This window comes from Rhyacophila brunnea, unplaced genomic scaffold (genome assembly GCF_057557595.1).
Source record: "Rhyacophila brunnea isolate RB1 unplaced genomic scaffold, BYU_Rbru_1.0 scaffold_15, whole genome shotgun sequence".
Classification (NCBI taxonomy): Eukaryota; Metazoa; Arthropoda; class Insecta; order Trichoptera; family Rhyacophilidae; genus Rhyacophila; species Rhyacophila brunnea.
Genome location: NW_028232806.1, coordinates 36,767,432 through 36,788,485, shown reverse-complemented (window position 1 = coordinate 36,788,485; position 21,054 = coordinate 36,767,432). Strand labels below are relative to the sequence as shown.

The window sequence follows — 21,054 nt, the reverse complement described above, 5'->3', positions numbered from 1 at the left end:
TTAACTGCATACGTACAACTTACATGTAACCTTCCAAAACATGATGGAAGCGCTTAAATAATCTGAAGGTGGAGTGTAATAATATGCGAGAATAGTTGTGGACATCTAGTGACAGAATTATGAGACATAATTAAATACATTTCACTGAAGAATTACTTTTGACACCACATAACTAGTGGAAATAATAATATAAAACTTTATAAAACAAAATTTATCATTAACGCTTTTCTTTGTCTACCAACATTACAGATGGGGTAATTTTTAATATTGTTCCAGATGATTATAACCTAAAAACTCAATAATATCTATTATCTATGGTAAACTATGTCAAAAATTACTAAAAATCTTGTACATAGTAGTTTTACAATTTAGAGTAAAACATTTTTGTTTGATTTTCTACAAAAATATATAATATATTTAAATTGTTATCCATACCGCTGAGAACACTTAGCCGGTTCTAAGCCTTCGGAGAATTTTCTCGCTTTATGAGGCCGTGATCGACAGGCCGCACATATAAATTTAGCGAGTTATCTCGTCTGACTTTAAACCCAAATTACTAGCCACTGTCAATTGATTTGCACAATCTAAAAAATTAAATACACAGTAACATCTGTTTGAATAATTATGAAATACTAAGGCACAAATTATCGGTATTACAGCGATTTCAGTAACAGCATCGCTCTACATTCAATGTGAGTTGTTAAAATCTGTGGCCAATCAGATACTGCCATAGTAATATTGTAAGGCATAGAAAAGGTAAACAACCTACACTATTTTTGATATTATTTTTTAGCGGTGTTATTTAAACCAATTTTAAAAATATTTTTCAGTGAATTGTATTAAATTGCACACTTCGTAATACAGTTACCTAGATGAACTTATTATGTATATATTATTACGCTCCCTCCGATAGAATTATATTAATATTATGTATATTATAATTAGTAGTTTTTTATTTTAATATTATAATTTAATAACAATAAGATTTTTGGTTTACCTGACTACTCAAACTGTCGTTTCTTTTACACTTGTCTCCGTTTCCCAACGAGCTGGAGGGCAACGGTTTGGCTACTCCAATTCTGACAATTCCTGAAAGTAAAATCATGTAATATTATACTTTTAACATCACAATCAAATGGATTAAATTACTGTCATAAAATAGAGTGGTTTTGTCAGCGCTCGAAATGAAAAATTTTACGAAACGGAGCGCTCAATAATTTCAGGAAAATATAAAATTAATTACCTATGTAATTTTATGTGTATTTTAAAAAAATAAGTGTGTTGACGGAACGGCGTTCCGGTGCATTCTGGTCCATTTCGAGCCCTGGGTTTTGTTACATGAATTGTAGCGAAATTACAATGACATTAATATGGACGAAGTATCTGGAAAAGAAATGGCACTCACTTTTTTGTCGGGTCTGCCGAATGGCATAATCAGTTCTAACGCCATTACAATAAAGGTGATATTGCTATAAATTCCCGATGCTTTTTGTGGGACCTGCTGAATGGTTCGGTTCGAACGAGTTCGCTCAAATGAACATTGACACTGGAAACACTGTTCTAACGCCATTACAATAAAGGTGATATTGCTATAAATTCCCGATGCGTGATATCCCATAATGGAAATTGCGTGACGTCTACCTATACATGTGCGAATGTCGCTATGCGCGAATTTACTTGCTAGCTACTGTATTGAGTGCGTTGTCCATTAATAATGTCATTGAGAAATTATATTGATTTTTGGTAATATTTCATTGCACTTCAGTTTAGGGATGACCTTATCAATGTATTCACTGTTTGCGCCAATTATCATCTTTAACTTCCAGTTGTTAAAGTTCCTTGTTCTATATCACTTCTGGGCACTTAATAATTTAGTGACTTAACGACTTCGATGCAGCCAGAATTTAATTGAATTTGCTCTATCGGTTATTAGTAATCGTGTGAGCCACTAACGACTCCCAAGAGTCGAACCGGTGTTCAGAGTGAGGGATGTGCCTGCTATCACAACAACAGGTGAGTGCCCGGGGTCTCTTATTCTCCCTATCAAAAATCCAATACAGCCCACTTGTTTATCCACCAAATCATCATTTAAAGATATTTCAAGTCCATATAAATAAATCTCTCTAGTGCCCCCCAATTTCATTCCCTCCCCCGGAGTCTATCACTGAGCTATATCTCTATGAAACGTCACTGAACGACTGACGTCTGCAAGGGGCAACTCAGATAGGTTTCATAGAATATACCCTCTCCTGACATAATATCAAGAGTGAAGGGGTATGTGGGTATTGCCAAATTACTAAAGATTACTTCAAAAAAGAAATAATAATTAATAAAATATTAGTCGGACACTGTAGTACAGTGGTTTCCAAACTTTAAGTTACTACGCCTCCCTTTTAAAATAATTTATACTTGGCGCCTCCCCCCCTTTTATTTCATTAAATACATTTTTACACAAAGTGCTTTTTTTCTACTAAACGGGCTCGATATATTATGAATTTCATTGCATCTAATGCAGAAAATTCCGTTTCGCATAAATATGATGCTACGAATGGTAGCAGTACCTACTCGCATTGCTTTTCATGACAAAGTATTATTTATTATTCTTCAGTTCGATTCAACCAAAATTAAACATAGGTTTTTGTTTCCATATACCTAGCCATTTTTATTAGTCAGGAAATACACTACAAATAATTATAAAATAAAATTTTACATGATTTTTTAAAATAATATAATAAATTTGTGGCGTGTGTTTATCTCACTTAACTGGTGTGGGGGCCATGCACAATAGTATTGAAAAATGAGTAATATGTAATATATACATAAATATATATATATATATATATAAATGTATAATAAAATTAGTCTCCATATCTTCATACAGGTTTGGAAACACTCTAACTTTTATAGGACTGTTTTTTTATGTAGTTTATAACTAGCGGCCGTTTTATAAACTATGCACCTGCAACCTGCAAACCTGTGGCTACATTATTGTGTTAAAGTTTTCGCGCCTCCCTTTGCAACAGTCCGCGCCCCCAGTTTGGAAATCGCTGCTGTAGTAGATGACATTCTAACAATGACAAATTCCATAAATAATTCATTTTCACCAAAACGTTTGCTATGCCGTTTGGCTTGGCATCCTCGATATGCAGCCAGAGACAAAAATTTCACCGTTTAGTTATAGTAGGATTGTCCTGAGGATGGTTTTGTAGACCTACATCAATAATTCAAATGTGTATACTATAATATGTTCCTTTTTACCTTTAGGAGCCGCCTTCAATGCCTGGACAGCTTGGGCGAGTGACGCAGAAGCCAGTTCGACGCCGTTGACTGAGAGTAGTCTGTCGCCAGGCCGGAGACGACCTCCTCGAGCTGCAGCGCCGCCGGAGACTACAGACCTCACTACTATCACAGTGCCACGTGGTTCAACAGGATCCTGAGATATAAATAATCTAATTATTATACATAAGACCAAAAGAGTACATTACGTTTTTATTTTTTTGTATTTTGAAGTCGAACATTTTAAATAGTATTACGATGGTGTAGTGTCAATACCCCGTATCTGACCTATATGATGAAATATAATATAATGACCTATATAACCTTCTGGTGGAGAGAGTCCAAAAGAAAGTTTTGACGCTCCCTTACTTTCGGCTGTATGGATATTATCCGTGGCTCTATCCGACTGACTTTCTCTTAGGTATGCTTACATACTGTAGCTTAAAATTTAGAAGGGATCTTTATTTAGCTACATATGTTTTCAGACATACACGCGGCGTAAATGTGAACTCTGCCACTCTTGGTGGTGTTGGCTTGTGTGTCTCTGATCGAATCGGAATCGAGGGCATCCGTTGTTTGTTCTCCCAAGGTGCAGAACTAACCTGCCATTAGTAATGCCAATTGGGAGGGCAATAACCATGTTTAAAGAAATCGCTTCGGATATTAATATATTCCACTTACGTGAGGTGAATTTAGGTGGACGTTGTTTTATAAGTTTTTAAGATAGGGTCTATCAAAGTTCACTCTGTGTGTTTTCTTATTTTATTACTTATTGTATTATTAACTCACATTTCTCTGTATTTTTATTTTAAAAATTGTTAACACTTATTTTATGTCATGTCGTGAACGCTTTCAATTTATAATTTGTTAAGTTCATTACATGTAAAATAAATAAATTTGAATTTGAAAAACATGTGTGAATCAGATACGGGATATCAAATATTTAGTTTTTTTAGCTTCCTGCACAATTTGTAAATCCAAGTCACTTACGGGATATTAACATTGGGCCATCGATTACTTATATTATTTTTTATTCTTCTTCCTGTGGTTTGTCTGATTCAGTCAACAGATGTTTGACTCTAATTGACTATTCGTGGAAGTATGCTATCTTGCTGGGCGCATGGAGAAATTTCAACTTTAATCCAATCTGAGTATGTACCTACATTAATGTTGATTAGTTAGGACCATGGCCCCCACATCCTTAACCGGGCCCCCATGCTAGGATCTTTGACGGGCTCCCCTACCTATTTCTAAGGATAAATGCAGTGTGATGCTCTACAGTAGCGTTTTCCAAATGGTGTACGCGGTAAAATTAATGTGTACCTATATTTAGTGTTTTTTGTTGTATATTTTGACACACAATTAAAAATTTTATCGTACAACCATATAATTTTAAGTAATAACATTATTGAAGGAATATGGGCGGCTTTTTTTTTACTAATAAAGCAAACTTGTGTTGTGTGTTTATCTCTCTTATATGGTCGATGGCCCCTCCTTAGCCTGGGCCCCAGGCTAGAGCCCTGTCAGCCCCCCCATTGTGGGGGCCATGGTTAGGACTATTCAGTTCCTCTTTTTTCCCTAAGATTTTGAGAATAATTCCTTTAGTGTTTCTTTTGTGATACAATTATTGATTGTTTAAGATTCTTACCTGATAATCTAAGATTGAAAATCCAAGACCTCTGTCTCCTTTGATTAATTCAATATATTCTGGGTGATCACTCCACATTGCCAAGCCGCTCATTGGTTCCAAAGATCTTGACCTGCTTTTCAAGGAAGGGTTAGCTGAAAAATAAACGATTATCAAAATAATAAAGGGTTTTTCAATAAGGACGCTTGATATTTTTTAGGTTATAGCAGCCATAGCAGTATAGTGTGTAAATCATCAAATTGTATTATCAAAATCAGCAGTGACGTCCCTAGACAAAATGCCGCCCCTGGACAGCGCCAAAATGCCGCCCCATTTTTGTATACAGTATTTTTTATCATCCGTGCATGTGTCGTTTCATATGAATATATGTCGGTCACCAAGAACGTCGAAGAGCAACGGAAGTAAACTAGACATCGCGAACTCGACAAAAAATTACAGTCTTGTTAAACCTTTTATGTCAATTAATACACTTTGTTTCCAACCAGTAAGCAGAATTTTTTAATGGAAAGATGGATATAAATAAAAAGGATTTCAAGTTATATACATTTATATTTTTTATAAACATCGATATTTTTTAAAATTGATCTCTTGGGCGATGCTTAGAAAACTTAATAAACTGAATTGTAATAATAAATATGACCATAAAATATATGTAATAATAACATACGGTCCGATTCAACAAATTCACATTTTATTACATTTTTTACAATTGTAAGTTTATCTTTGACTTAAAATAAAAAAATATATTTCCTTTTAATGTTTTCAGATACATATTTATTAATTAATACAGTTGAAATTGTTAATTATCAAAAATAAATCTCAAATTACAAGCTTCGTATTTTTCCGCTAGGTGCCTCTTTAAAAACGGCTCAGTAAAGGCTTCACCTTAATAAGTTTAGGTTGCTATTTCTATATTATATACCAAACGATTCTCATCGAATTGCCGCCCTTCAAGTAACTGCCGCCCCAAGCGACGCTCAATCTGCCTACCCCCACGGGACGTCAATGAAAATCAGTGCTCCGTTCGAGAAACATTCCGCGCAATAGGTACGTGATTTTTATCCTGGCCACAACCGTCCTGCCGAGTCGATTGTTAGACGTTGTCAAAAATAAAAATTGTCGAATTTGGGGCGATACCAATCCACACGAGATACACCAGCACTAAAATGCATCCCGAGAAAGTCACTATTTGGTGCGGATTTTGGTCTGGACTCTGGAGGAATCATCGGTCCGTACTTCTTCCAAAACGAAACTGGCATTACCATAACCGTCAACGGCGAGCGCTACAGATCGATGATAAGCAACTTTTTGTGGCCTAAACTGGCTAATATGGGTACCGATACAGTGACGCCCCGTGAGAGTAGGCAGATTGAGCGTCGATTGGGGGCGGCAGTTACTCGAAGGGCAGCAAATCGAGATTTGGTATACTTATAGAAATAGCTAAAAATATTTTGTTTATATGTTGTCCCTACCTACAATAATAGCTTTGTAAAAATGGTGAGGAAATAACAAATCTGTGTATTGCTAAATGGTACAAACCAAATGAGTCGGAAATATACGACATCAGACTTTGATGATTTGGGTAAGTGTCGAACTTAATTATATTTATTCGCTTTTTATAACTAAATTTTATTTTGTATGCTTTATTGGTGTATATTTTGTTAGTAATGTATCAATACAAGACATTTATTATATACTGGAGTCATGAATGGGTGATAAGCATACTGTATAAAAAATGGGGCGGCTTTTTGGCACTTTCTAGGGGCGGCATTTTGCCTAGGGATGTCACTGTACCGATAACATATTGTGGTTTCAACAAAACGGCGCCACGTGCCACACAGCGCATGGCACGGTGGACATTCTGCACGAGCGATTTGGGGGCATGGTTATCTCGCCCGGCGGCGACGTGAATTGGCCACCGAGATCGTGCGATTTAACTCCTTAAGACTTCTTCCTTTGGGGCTATCTTGCAAATAAGCCGCAAACAATTGATGCCCTCAAAGTCAACATAACGATAGCCATACAGCAAACTCAGCCAGATTTATGCGACAGAGTCATCGAAAATTGGACCTCCCGAATACGTGCGACCAAGTAAAGCCGCGGCGGACATTTGAACGACGTTATAGTCCATATGTTTTCATTTTTGGAGGTGAAGGTGAAACATGAATCCTAAATAAAAGAGAGATCCAGAAACTTAGAGTAGCACAACGTGGTATGGAGAGGTGCATGCTAGGCATAACGCGAAAGGACAAAAAGAGGAATGAGTGGATAAGGAAGCAGACAAGGGTTTGCGATGTAATAGAGTTTATTAAAAGCCTTAAGGCGAAGTCTTCACTGAGCCTTTTTTAAAGAGGCACCTAGCGGAAAAATACGAAGCTTGCAATTTGAGACATTTTTTTGATAATTTACAATTTCAACTGTATTAATGAATAAATATGTATCTGAAAACATTAAAAATAAAAATATTTTTTATTTTAAGTCAAAGACAAACTTACAATTGTAATAAATGTAATAAAATGTGAATTTGTTCTATCGGTCCGCACCCTATTATTACATATATTTTATGGTCATATTTATTAATAAAATTTAGTTTATTAAGTTTTCTAAGCATCACCTAAGCGATTTTTGACAAATTCATAGTTTTAGTATTTTTTATATCTATTTTAAAAAACATCGATTTTTATAAAAAATATAAATGTGTATAACTTAAAATCCTTTTTATTTATATCAAATCAATAATTTTTATAAATATAAATAAAATATTTAAATTAATATAAATAAAAAGGATTTCAAGTTATACACATTTATATTTTTTATAAAAATCGATGTTTTTTAAAATAGATATAAAAAATACTAAAACTATGAATTTGTCAAAAATCGCTTAGGTGATGCTTAGAAAACTTAATAAACTAAATTTTATTAATAAATATGACCATAAAATATATGTAATAATAGGGTGCGGACCGATAGAACAAATTCAAATTTTATTACATTTATTACAATTGTAAGTTTGTCTTTGACTTAAAATAAAAAATATTTTTATTTTTAATGTTTTCAGATACATATTTATTCATTAATACAGTTGAAATTGTAAATTATCAAAAAAATGTCTCAAATTGCAAGCTTCGTATTTTTCCGCTAGGTGCCTCTTTAAAAAAGGCTCAGTGAAGAATTCGCCTTAAATGGAGATGGGCTGGACACATAGCTCGAAGAAGAGACAATCGTTGGACAAATCTAGTCATCCAGTGGGTATCCAAGAAGTACAAAACGTCCGCAAGGTAGACCTAGAGGCCGCTGGATCGATGAAATGATAAAATTCTGCGGAAGTACCTGGCAACGCAATGCACAGAACCGAGAGAAGTGTAAGCAGCTTGAAGAGGCATTTATCCAGCATGATGATGATATTTCATACTTAATGCCATAAAATATTCTTTCAAATAAAAAAAATGAGTGGATATCTCATACACAACTTGTTTTTTCATACACAACATTTAAAAATCGAGTGTCCTTATTGAAAGACCCTGTATTTCACCAATATCTTAGACAGTGAGACAATTCGGTATTAAATTTTTGATACAAAAGTACAAGCTTTATTAATTTTGTTACTGAATAATGAATAGTGATTGGGCCAAATAGTACGTGTAGGCCTGCTACCGTTAAACCACAGTTTATTGATAAATTCAATTATAACGACTGATTTAGAAGTTGTTCGTGGGCCACGGCCGGGTCAGCTTGATATAGTGTGACCGTCATCCAAGCGATACTTCTGAATACCTGACAAGCCGTGATACCGGTTCTCATCATTCATACAACTTATCATCATCATTCATCAACCTCATATATCATCAATGCGTAACACCGAAACGGCTCCAGCGCCCCCTCAACATGAAGGTCAGTGTCTGGCATCCTGTGTAAATCCCTCCTCCCTAGATTCGTAATCCATCAACCAGCATCACCTTCAAATTACAGTCCACTGCTAAAAAGCGCCACCAAGCAGTACTATTTTTTATGAAAATAATAATCATTCTTGAAAATGTGACTTCCACCACTACCGCTGTGGATGTTCAAAGTACAGGAGAAATATATTATTATGTACAGGAAACTGAGGAATTCTAATAATAGTAAGTATTACCAATATTTGTTGGAGTAACAGTGGCATTGGTGCTGCATAAGGATGCTATCGAGCTCTCCGACTTGGCCTTGATCATCCTTTCCGGAGGCGGAAGAAGGTTCTGGAGACTTCCGCCAAGAATGTTCTAAAACAATACAAACGCAGGAAATAAATGTTCGAAGAACAATTCTTGGGAAAATTGACAGGTTTTGGATTACCTAGTATAAAATTATCTATATATACACCCACGATGGCCGCACGGCATAAGGATCGGCCTATAGTGTCGTGGGTCTCAGGTTCGAATCCTGGGACTGGCAAATACACATTTTTCAATTTGTGTATGAGTCAAAGTATGGACCTAATGGGTTAAGCTAGTGGCTGACATCCATTTCTCGTAAAAATAATAATCTGTTAAGGCTGCACTCTGTGGAGGTCCATATTATTATCTTATCAGGATTGGACATGGTAATATATATATATATACCTAATATCATTCAATATATAATATGTAGTTATTAGAAATTAGCGACACAATATTACATATACATAGATATTAGTTTAATATTATTAATTATCAATTATTTCACTGTTCACACAAAACCTGCTATCGGCCGCTAATGGCAGCTATCGAAGGTAGTTTTTCATTTTTTGCATAATTACAATATGTGCTAATTCTTTGATACAAAAAATGAAAAACTACTGTCGATGGTTGCCGATAGCGACCGATAGCAGGTTGTGTATAGAATTGATGCGCAGATGTAATTAGACACAATCAAAAATTTTAAATGTTTAGTAATATTACATGTTTATTCAATGTGTACTTATTCCACAAAAGTTCCTTCAATACGAAACTGGTCTTGGATTTATATTCATCAACCTACCTGTTGTAGAATAAGTAAAACATAAAGTTATACTATCTACTAAAAACAAATCAAAGTGGTTTGGTTATTTCTTGTGAATTAATATAAACTATTTTAATTTAATTTTTTTGATCTGTTAAAAAATCTTATAACTATTATTTTCGTAATACATGAAGTACCTATTTGTTAATACAACCTTCACTCTGTGGAGGCCCTTATTATGATATTCTTTGGATTAGACGTTATGAAAAAGAAATCGCCAATTACATAATATGTATAATTTATTTAATTTTACATCGAAACACATCTTGAATTACATACAATTTATTATATTAACTGGCAATCAAATCCAGTTTCAGCCCAACTAATATTTGCAATTGGTCAGTTTTCATGATTCAGTCTTGTGGAAGTTATACTTCTTTTGGCGCGTTTGGGAAATCAGATCAGAGTGTATTTTTGGCGCAACACATAATTTATTTTTTAACACGAAAAAAAACGCACCCGATTGGATGCGAACCACCGATTGTTCGGTTATCAGCCGAACGCATTACCTTTACGCCACAGTATGATACTGCAATCGTGACGATTATACAGTATAATATTAGAGTTTAGAATTGTTCCGTTGCCTAGGCAGCGAATTTATTATTGTCGGCCATTTGCAATTCCTTACGTAAACAAACTATTAAATGTCAGAGTGACATTTGGTTCTTTAAAAATAAAAACAACGAGAAACCATTATATAATTTAGTAATATAAGTGAAAGTGTATAGAAATAAACCAACGGCGCTTCAATAAGTGTGTAATTTAACAAGATAATTAAGAGCTAGTCAAAGAATCTAGTTTATCACAAGTTTTGTTTTTGTTTTGTTACGCTAAAGAAGAAACTTATAACGCGCGTACATAAGTACACACACCGATTTTTTACATGAGTTTTGTATTCGAATAAAACAAACTGATGTTAATAATCCACTTATTTGAATTAACCGTAGGTATATACAGGTTTTTGTGTATTAGATAAGCAATCTCACAAATTGCTAAAGTTTTTCGAATAAACGTTTACAATCAAACTCTATTTTCCACGTGAATCATTTTCCCAGAGAAACATCTGACATCAAAGGCGTATTTTTAAAAGACGAAAGCTCTTGAGAACAAAACAGTTTCCTCATAAAGGCCAGAAGAGGATTTCGTGTTCATATGTAGGCTGTATTTACAGCTACAAGTTTTCTTTATGAATAAAATCCCTGTTTGCGCGAAAAAAGTGTTTGTTTTTCTTATACCTGTCGAAAAATAAACGACCACTCATTGTGAAGATTCTAGAAGAACGTACTGATGAAAAAACTGTTCCGAGATTTTGTATTTAATTAGAACAAAGGATTAATCAAAATATTTACTTTGTAAATTTTTTCCTAAGTATTCAAGAAATAAAGGGAGTTTTATAATGTTTCAATGACGCTTTTGAGTAAACAGTGAAAAAATGTCTACACAAAAAATTGTATTTAATAATAAGTATACTTAGGTATGGTATACCACTGGCGAAGGGTAGAGGAAGGCTGTTAAGATCCTCCATAAATAGTGCACATTAAACTTTGTTAGTCATAGGTACGTATTTTTTGTTTTTATTGAACTAAGACTACACTTTACAGATGGCTTTGGTTAGTTTTTAAAATCAATCAAACCCTGCCTAACCAAATCATAATAGTTTTGGTATACTTTGACAACGACAAAATTGTGCACACTTTTTCATTCATTCTTAGGTATTTGTTTTTATTTTATCGTATTATTATATCAAGAATACGTATTACACATATTGTTGGTTCATTTTTTTAAATTCATTAAATCCTGCCTGACCAAACTATAATAGATAAAAAATATTATTCCTTGTATAAAATATCCAATGTTATATATGATTTAATTGCATAATTTTAGATATTTTATTGATAGATGAGAATTTTTTGACAATTATCTATTATGGCTTCGTTTTCGTAGGGTTTAATTGATTTTTAAAAACTAAGACCATCTCTAAATTGTAGTTTTATTTCAATGAAAACAAATGCGTATAACTGACAAAGCTTAGTGTGCACTATTTATGGTAGATCTTAACAGCCTACCTCTACCCTTCGCCACTGAGGTATACCCACGATGGCCGCGCGACTTAAGCGTCGGTCTATAGCGTGGGTTTATATGGGTCCTATATGGGTCCCAGGTTCGAATCCTTGGTATATCAAGTACACATTTTATAACTTGGTATTATTTATATTATAACTATAATTAAAATCATTTTTCTCCACGCGGATGCTTCCAAGTGTGAGTGAGTGTGTAATGCGCGTGTTAATAGCATAAGTTACATACATATCTACATACATAAACCATCTCGAAGGAGTGCAAAACTGATTTCTTAAGCACGTCAATTTTAAAACCTACTGTTATGATTTATATAATGACAGAACCGGCGAAGCTAATTCTATTTCGACCACTTCATCATTCATGGTACCATCTTTGAAAATCAGTATTTTCTTTACAAAATTATCAATGTTTTTGTTGACTCGGCAAACCTACTCGAAAGGGTGGGTTTCCATTGTACATCAAGATTTACGCGAAACCAAGCTTTGTACCATGTTAGTCGTAAGTAGTGATTCAAATTATGCACAAAACTCCTTTATTCGGCGCTCTTCTTTAAATTACAATATGTGTTTCTCCACCGGTGTTCCTTTTAATAATACATCTGTTTCGTTTAAACGCGCTATCTCCAAAAGTTTGTATAATCGATTTTAACCAAATTTAAAATGTATGTATATAGTATTATAATATAACTTTTTTTGTCTATAACTATTCCTCATTTTTCATATATGTAATTTCGTTATATTTATGCTCTTCTTACTTTCTCACTTTTTATTCTTGTTAGGCTTAACTAAATTATAATATATTCATGGAAACTTTGTTGGTTGCAATATAATTTCACTATTCTTCTTTAAACATATTTTTGTATTCAAAATGTAACTGTTTGTTTCCTTAATAAATAAATGAAATAAAAAAAAGTTTTAGATTTAACAAAAATGTCGCAATGCTGAGTGTCGCGGTTGAACCCATAAACCTGTTCACCTAATATAAAATGTTGAAGAAATCTACGTAAAATCGGGGTTTTGCAAGCCAGACTGAGAGACCAGCAAAACAAAAAAGAATTGCGACCCACCCCTTCACCGTGGCCAGTTTTCAGATATCAATTTTAAAGTATTTAAGTACTTAATTAATTTATATAATAATAATTATTATACATGTTGTATTAATTTCGTTTATTGTGTTAGCTGTAAATTCATGGTGGAACTGCATTGTACGAGTATTATTGATTAATGTAAAAACGCAAAATTTTGAGTACTTATTCCACTTTTATTATTAATAAATCTGGACCAGCTTCGTCCGCCTCAGAGGGACATTTTCAACTGATGTATTATACTGTAAGTATGTAGGAGTCGTCGATGTGAGGATCGATGGTGTTGCGGATGAAAGACGATCGTGGTTATTCGTGATGATGGAGGAGTGAGAGTTTATTTATGGTTACATAAGTACAATGTGTACAATGAGGCTATAAAGAAAATGTGCCATAGTATGTGGATAGATTTTCACCATAGGGCATCGTTAGAAAAGGGGAAAAAGAGTAAGTCTATTCTACCATCACCACGAGAGGTGCCCTGGTTTGTAGAGTCTTCTTTGACGAGGAATGAGCTTAAGTAATACTGAGGCTAAGAACAGGGCACACCATGGGCAAAAGATTTGATGTCCTCATGGGAAGAAGCGAATCGCAGCTCTGCGATGAATGTCATGTTTTAGAGGACATTGTACATATTATAGCATTGCAATGCCCCAAATATGAAATTCACAGAGTACAGCTGCGAATTGCGGATATCTATGAGAATGTCGACGAATTGAAGGGTGTCTTGGCGGTGGGTACGACGGAAGAGCTAGGCGAAATTGTAAAGTTATTTAATAGAATAGGATTGAGGACCTGATTGACGGATCCCCTTCTGGAAGAGAAGAGGCGATAGGACAGCGAGTCGCAGTCAAAGCCTCGGTAAAATCACAAAAAAAAACGATACATAGACGGAGATAGTCACGGACCAGGTACCTACTTAGATTCGAATGACATGTCATATGAATTGTTATTCGCTATTTATATAATCAAAATAATATCTACCCATCATAATATAGGAAATAACTATATTAATCGAGTCAGCTACTTACTGTCATTTGCGTCAATGCACATACGAGTAGGTGACTAATGTATAAAATATAAATATCGAGAAAATAACCTTTGCTTACTTAGTGTACCATAATTTGACACTACAGAATTGCGTATTAAAGAATTTTTACGGTACAGTATTTAATATCGCCGAACAATCTGCTGACACAGGTAATGAATTGTTTATCGCCATAAGTACTCTATAAAATAAACATACCATTCTCAATACACACCGAGATTATTCTTATGACTGAACCGCCCAAGCTTGCCCTTAGAATACTATCAATCACCATCAACCAAAATACATAAAAGGTGGCGTTCCAGCCTTTGCATTACTGACATGGATATAATTTTAAATCCTCGGTATTCATAATGGTGTCTAAATAACCCTCTGGTGAGGAGTCTTGGCCGCTGGATGGCGCTGGTGTTTATTGACAATGTAATTCTGAGGAAAGTATACTCACTCTTGCCGCGAAGGCAGCTTTATGCTGGGCAGTATCAATGAGGGGTCTACGCGCAGGTGCTCTCGCGCACACCAGGCAGACTTCTGCCGGAAGCTGCTTCAGCGCGCGAACAACCTCCAGGTGATGTAGTCCCAACAGCCTTCGACCGTTCACCTGAAATAAAATGAACATATTATTATATTTAATTAATAGGCACTATATAGCATCTAGTGGTGAAGGGTGGAGGTAGACTGTTAAGATCCGCCGTAAATAGTGAACACTAAACTTTGTCAGTCATAATTATTTATTTTCATTGAAATAAGACTACAATTTATACATGGTGTTGGTTAGTTTTTAAAATTTATTTAAACCAAGCCATAATAGATAATAGTAAAAAATACTACAAAAAACCTAAAATTATCCAATTAAATCATTTACATAACTTTGGATATTTTATTGGTAGGAGTATTTTGGTTTAGGCAAGATTTAATGAATTTAAAAAAAAATGAACCAAGAATATGTGTAGTAATGTATTCTCAGTCCAACGAAAAGAAATAAGTATGAATGAAAAAGTGTGCAAAATTTTGTCGTATCGCCCAAAGTATACCAAAACTATTATGGTTTGGTTTAGGCAGGCTTTAGTTATTTTTTTTAAAACTAACCGACATCATATTCTGTAAAATCGTATAGTCTTTGTTCACTATTTGTAGTGCACTATTCATGGCGGATCCAGCCTACCTCCACCCTTCTATAATGCTAAAAATATATGCATGTAAAATAGTACCTATCACTTATTTATGTGGAAGATGATCAATAAGCATACGTTTGTTTTACTAAAACGCAAAACCCTAGGCAAAGTGGCGACATTAATCAACCCAAAATGCCACTTCCTCAAATTTACATTCAAAAATTTTACAGCAACTATGATATTTCATTATATATTTTCGACCACCTTAACCAATGAAATATGATGAAAATATTTTAAACTGTGATAAGATAACAATATGTATATAGAAATTACAGTACAGTACGCTTTTACCGGATACACTCGGGATGTAGCCCTCAACTTCTCAAGAAAGAACACAGTGGGCGTAAGAGGGCATGTCCTTGGCCGTTGTGACAAAATCATTGATCAATCAGTAAGTAGGTAGGTATATACTAATACCTTTATGGAACTCACGTGTGTGTTGTGGTGGAGTCCTTAATTCAGGCATTTTTATGTTTGGGGAGTGAGGGACATTATAATGGGCACAATTAGTATAACACAGAAGCTTATTTTATAATTCCGCGCAGAACTATGTTTTATTACAATTAGGTGTGGACAAGCAATGGTCTTATAACATTGGGATCTTAGATTAGGCACGACATTGACGTTATTTTAGGGGTTGATCTCACGGTAGGTATTCACTTTTATTAAGGTAGGCCAACTTTCGTTCCACTAATTTTAACACGAAAACACTACGGAGGTACACTTTTATAATATCGAGACGGGTGGAGTTTACTTTTTACTAGGCGACTCCCCGAAAGCGCGGGGGACGCATCTCCTATCTTCGTGGGCGACTCTGTACTAAAGAATCATTTTCAACATGTCTACCTCCTCGTAAGGTGCGGGGAGAGGGGTAGACATTTCAACTTTTTAGAAATCTAACGGAAATATTTTGCTTTGCTTGGGCCGAAGGGCAATAAATACCCTCGGTTTCGGGTAATTTCATTTGTGACCGTCGGTCTTCGAAATTCGCCTCTCGCAAGATCGTTTGTGAAATGTTATTTTTGTTATAGTATTATTTAGTATTTACAGAGGTTGCGAACATTTGCAGGGCTGGTCAAGTTATGGGACGGTAGGCATTGTTTTATGTAAGGTTGTAGTATCGCGAGGGGCTGTATTTGGTATCAGTACTGTGACACCCCCGTATGGTCCCCATTTGGGGATGTCTTTGTGTATCTGGAGACGCCCGAATCGGTATCAAAGCCAACAAATAATAAAGCGCTGATTACGAAAATAAATAATAATAAAAGAGCCCAGCCGGCAATGCCGTAAATTTTGTATAACCGTTGGAGATTTGCAACGTCGCTTTCTTTTCGACGACGGTTTCGTTGGAAAAAATCACAAGATGGCGCTGAGAACGCTACGCGTACATTTTGCCCTCCGTAGAATTAAATTATTAAAAATGTAACCATATAGTATAATATAAAGTAAATAAACTCGTCGTCTTCCATCATAATTCCGGTGCCTTAATTATCCACCTTCATCCCAAATACAGACGATAAAAAAGAAACCAAAACACAAAGTGACAGTTGAGAATTTCTCTTACCAAAATGGAGGGAAGTGATAGTACCTACTGATCACCTAATAATAAATCACCATTGGCTATTGTATGAAATCTGTGAAAAAAACATCTGCTGTTGCGATTAGGTTAAGTTAGGTTAGGTTGGGTTAGGTTAGGTTGTTTTTTCATAGATTTCATACAATACCTGATGGTGATATATTATTACTTACTGATTGGTCCATGATTTTGTCATAATGGCCGTATGTGGTCAATGAGTGTATCCGGTAAAAGCGTACCGTACCGAAATTACTTTCGAAAGTTGTATTAATAATATATATTCATAATTTGCTACCCCTTAAAACACGGCGCCGGTTAACCGGTAATACGTCACTATTAATAAAATACACGTTATCATTATGACAGAAAATAAAATGAGCGAATCTATATTGAATATCATTATGTCCTTACCTCCAGTAGTTCATCGCCTGCTTTCAGAGCCCCACTCCTTCCAACGGGTCCATCTTGGAGTAGTGACCTGATGTAATGATGGGGTCTCACTTCCCGTCCTCCCTGGACCTCGACTGTACCTTCTAAAGATATTCCAAGACCACCTCCAGGCTCCTTCATCATTTTCCCAACCTACAATAATAAAATGATAGACAATTAATCATACAAAACAGCGCTCGAAATGGAAAAGTTTACGAACCGGAGCGCTCGACAAATTTTCTGAAGATATTTACATAGTCATCAAATCGTATGTGTATTTTATAAAAATAAGTGTGTCAGATTTTCTATTCTATGGCCTATCTAGCTCAGACGGTCAACATATTTTTTCCACGAGACAGCGATAATTTTACAAATTTTACGAGCCGGAACGGCGCTCCGGTGCGTTCCGTTCCATTTCGAGCCCTGATACAAAATAAATACCATTTATATTATAAGAATTTAACCTAGTCCTAATAGACAACCATTTAATTTAAACTCTCAAATTGCTTTATTGGGGATTTTCATTACTAAACTGTTGAGTTTTTAAAACATAACATACAAAACAGAAATAACAACTTCACGTGGCTGTGAACTGTTCCTATTCCAGAGTGAAATACTCACCGCCCTTGTGGTAGGTACATACTGTTATAATAATTCACCAGGCCGCTATAATTAGTATCGATCTTATTAAAATAATTTAGTGCAGTGTTCTTCAACCTTTAATACCCGCGGCCCAATAAACATAGGAGAAATATTTCGCGGATCGGTATCAGCCAGAAATAATAACCATTATAGATATAATTTTATTTAATAAATATTATGTTAAAAAATTACAAATTTTGATTTAGTGCGACATTATTGCTTCTGTTTCTTGGTAAGAAAATTTGATAAACGTGGTTGCAGCATTGTTTCTGAGAGACGAAGTGCTGAATTAACAATATCCATTCGAATTAACTATTTCTTTTATTCCAAAGTAGCTTGATTTAGAAGAACGCTGATGAGTAGGTATGAAAAAGGTCAATAGTTAAAATTTGTCGCAACTAGTACATCGCCTTGTAGCATAGAGGTAAATGCAACGGACGGGGCGTGAACCCAGGAGATGCTGGGTTCGATTCCCTGCCAGAGTGGCTTACTTTTTTCAAAAAGATATTTTCTATTGGTTATAATATATTTTCTCAAAAAGTGTTTTTCAAAATTATGTATGTTCAATATCTATTCGATTTCGCTGTTTGGTTTTTATTACTGACATCGAGGGATATTCAAAATTGAGACAATGATTGAATTTTATATCTGGACACCAGGGTGACATCAGAAAATAGCTCGATCAGCTTTTCTATCTCACGAGGATCAAGTGCGCATGATTTAATATCTTCCAAAAAGGGATAATTAATCCAGAAGTTAGAGGTCTGCCTCTACAGTGGCGCACCCAGGATTTAATATTGGGGGGGGGCAAGGAGGAGAACGTAAATTAGTCCCATAGACTCTTTTTCTTGTTCACAGATTAATTTCTCGTTTATCGGTCTTTTGTCTATTGCACTCGGTGTACCTATACCATGGTCCCCACATCCTGAAACGGGCCTTCAGACTAGGATATTTGGCGGGCCTCCTACCTACCGCTAAGATTAAATGTAGTGTAAAACACTACATTATCGTTTTTCAAATTGTGTTTTAGTTCAAATTAAGGGTACTTATACAGTGAATTATTGGCGATTTTTAATACATCTACTTTAATAATGGAGCTGTCGAGTATCGATACATAATAATCAAAAAATATATTGCACAATTATTTTTTTCACTATTAAAGCTAATTTATGATGTGTGTTTATCTCACTTATCTGGTCAACCCGACACGCCGGGCCCCCCATAGCCCGGGCCCCCAGGCTAGAGCCCTGTCAGCCCTCCCCAGCCTTGACCTACACCACTCCAAAATTCGGGTGGACACCGAGAATTTTTTGACAGTTCCCTTAGGTATTAGGTTTCTAAAAAAACTTGACATTAGTGTTTCGAAATTTTTATGCTAGAAATTAAAATCTAAGAAAAATTTCTCTTCTTTCTTTCTGGAGAATTTCAAATCATTTTTTGCCGTGTTTTTATTTGTCTAATCTATTGGCTTTCAATTTCAATGTTTTTTTGGGGGGGGGCAAGGCCCCTTGCCCCCCCCCCCTGGGTGCGCCACTATGCCTCTACGTAGGTGTTAATTTTCAGAAAAAAATATTTAATAAAGTTTTCAGCTAAGGCTTTTAAATGTCGGCTTATGATGTTGAAAATGACTTTCTGGTTAATATCAGGAGCATTCAAAAATTCTCCCAGCATTTCATCTAGTGCGAATTCCCCGATTCGTGTAGATATATAGTCGGTTGATAACAGGGTGAAAGCTTTCGCGGACCGGTAATAAATTCTTGCGGACCACCGGTTGAAGAACACTGCTAGTGGATTCATTTATTAGACAATTGTATACTCCGGTAATTAACATAGATAACTTAATAGTATGAGATCTGTAGCAAGAGTCCCGTTATATTGGTTAGATGCTCAATATATACTATTGGTTACTGAATAGTCCTTTGTTGCAATATATTCACACGAACAAGGATTAGGGGAGAGTCTCCCCAATCAATAGATTTCACACAAAAGCATCATAACTATCGATCCCATGATACATCCCAATTTATATTATTACTTCCCTAAACATTGTGGGAAAATACCTACTCTTTAAAATTACACAATAAATATAATCTATAATCGGTACTTAATTTCAATTTCAATTTATTTATTTTTAGCATATTGTGGACATTACAAATTATAAGTTTAAGACGTTCACAACATGACATGAAATATTATTATAATGAAGAAAAAAAGTAATAAATGCGATAAAAATGAAAATATAAAAAGAGAACATAATATAAACATACAAAAGCAATCACAATACTGACGATACAATTATACATCTATAGAAGTTCAAAGAAGTACACCGAGTTAGCTAAGGAGACCCCATTTAAGGAATTTATATAATAGCATCCACCTAAACTCACCCACACGCAAGTGGAAAATATCAACACCCGAAGCAATTCGGTTGAACATAGTTATCACCCTACCAATTGGCATTACCAGTGGTAGGTTGTTTCTGCACCTTGGGAGAATAAACAACTGATGCTCGCAATTTCTAAGATAATTATCAGGGAGTTGCCCTATGCCCCAATAGTCGTGACAGGGTGAGAGAGTGAGAGAGAGATATATCTTAAATGTTTTCAAATTATGTAATTATGTTCAATAAAAGAACGTTACATTCTCAAATCTTGTGAATTATTTGTTTAATAAAAAAAATGTTTGTTAGAAATCAATCACTATATGCAAAATGAAGAAATAAATAAACACTGAAAATGAACATAATATGATCATTTTATTGGAATATTTTATCACGTTTTTCTTAGCTCGTATTCTTGTTTGTCCAGTGGTTGTTTATCCAGTACAAATCTTGCAATCGATTTTTGACTAACTTTTCGACTAGCTAGACATTTGAAACTTTTAGAATATATCAGAACACGATGCCAATGCATTCTTTTAATACTTTAAGCCATCTTTAAGTAGAATTGAATTCATTTTCAGTTAATTCTGTTTTGTATGAAAAGTTATTTCGGAAGAAATCCGTAATCCAATCCACTATTATTGGTTGCTAATGGGGTAGTCCTAGCAACTAAATTATTAATATATACGTGCTTTACTGTGGATATC

General features: G+C 34.9%; 1 protein-coding gene across 1 annotated transcript in view; it reads right to left on the bottom strand.

Annotated features, from left to right (window-relative positions):
* LOC147075289 (multiple PDZ domain protein-like) overlaps positions 1–21,054 on the bottom strand; it is a 665,568-nt gene that overhangs the window by 321,503 nt on the left and 323,011 nt on the right. The window contains exons 10-15 of the mRNA XM_085942916.1: positions 17,308–17,478; positions 14,594–14,746; positions 9,057–9,180; positions 4,925–5,058; positions 3,259–3,433; positions 998–1,089 (exon numbers count right to left, since the gene is read on the bottom strand). Of these exons, the coding sequence (XP_085799042.1) occupies positions 998–1,089; positions 3,259–3,433; positions 4,925–5,058; positions 9,057–9,180; positions 14,594–14,746; positions 17,308–17,478 (849 nt within the window). The remainder of the gene's footprint in view (positions 1–997; positions 1,090–3,258; positions 3,434–4,924; positions 5,059–9,056; positions 9,181–14,593; positions 14,747–17,307; positions 17,479–21,054) is intronic.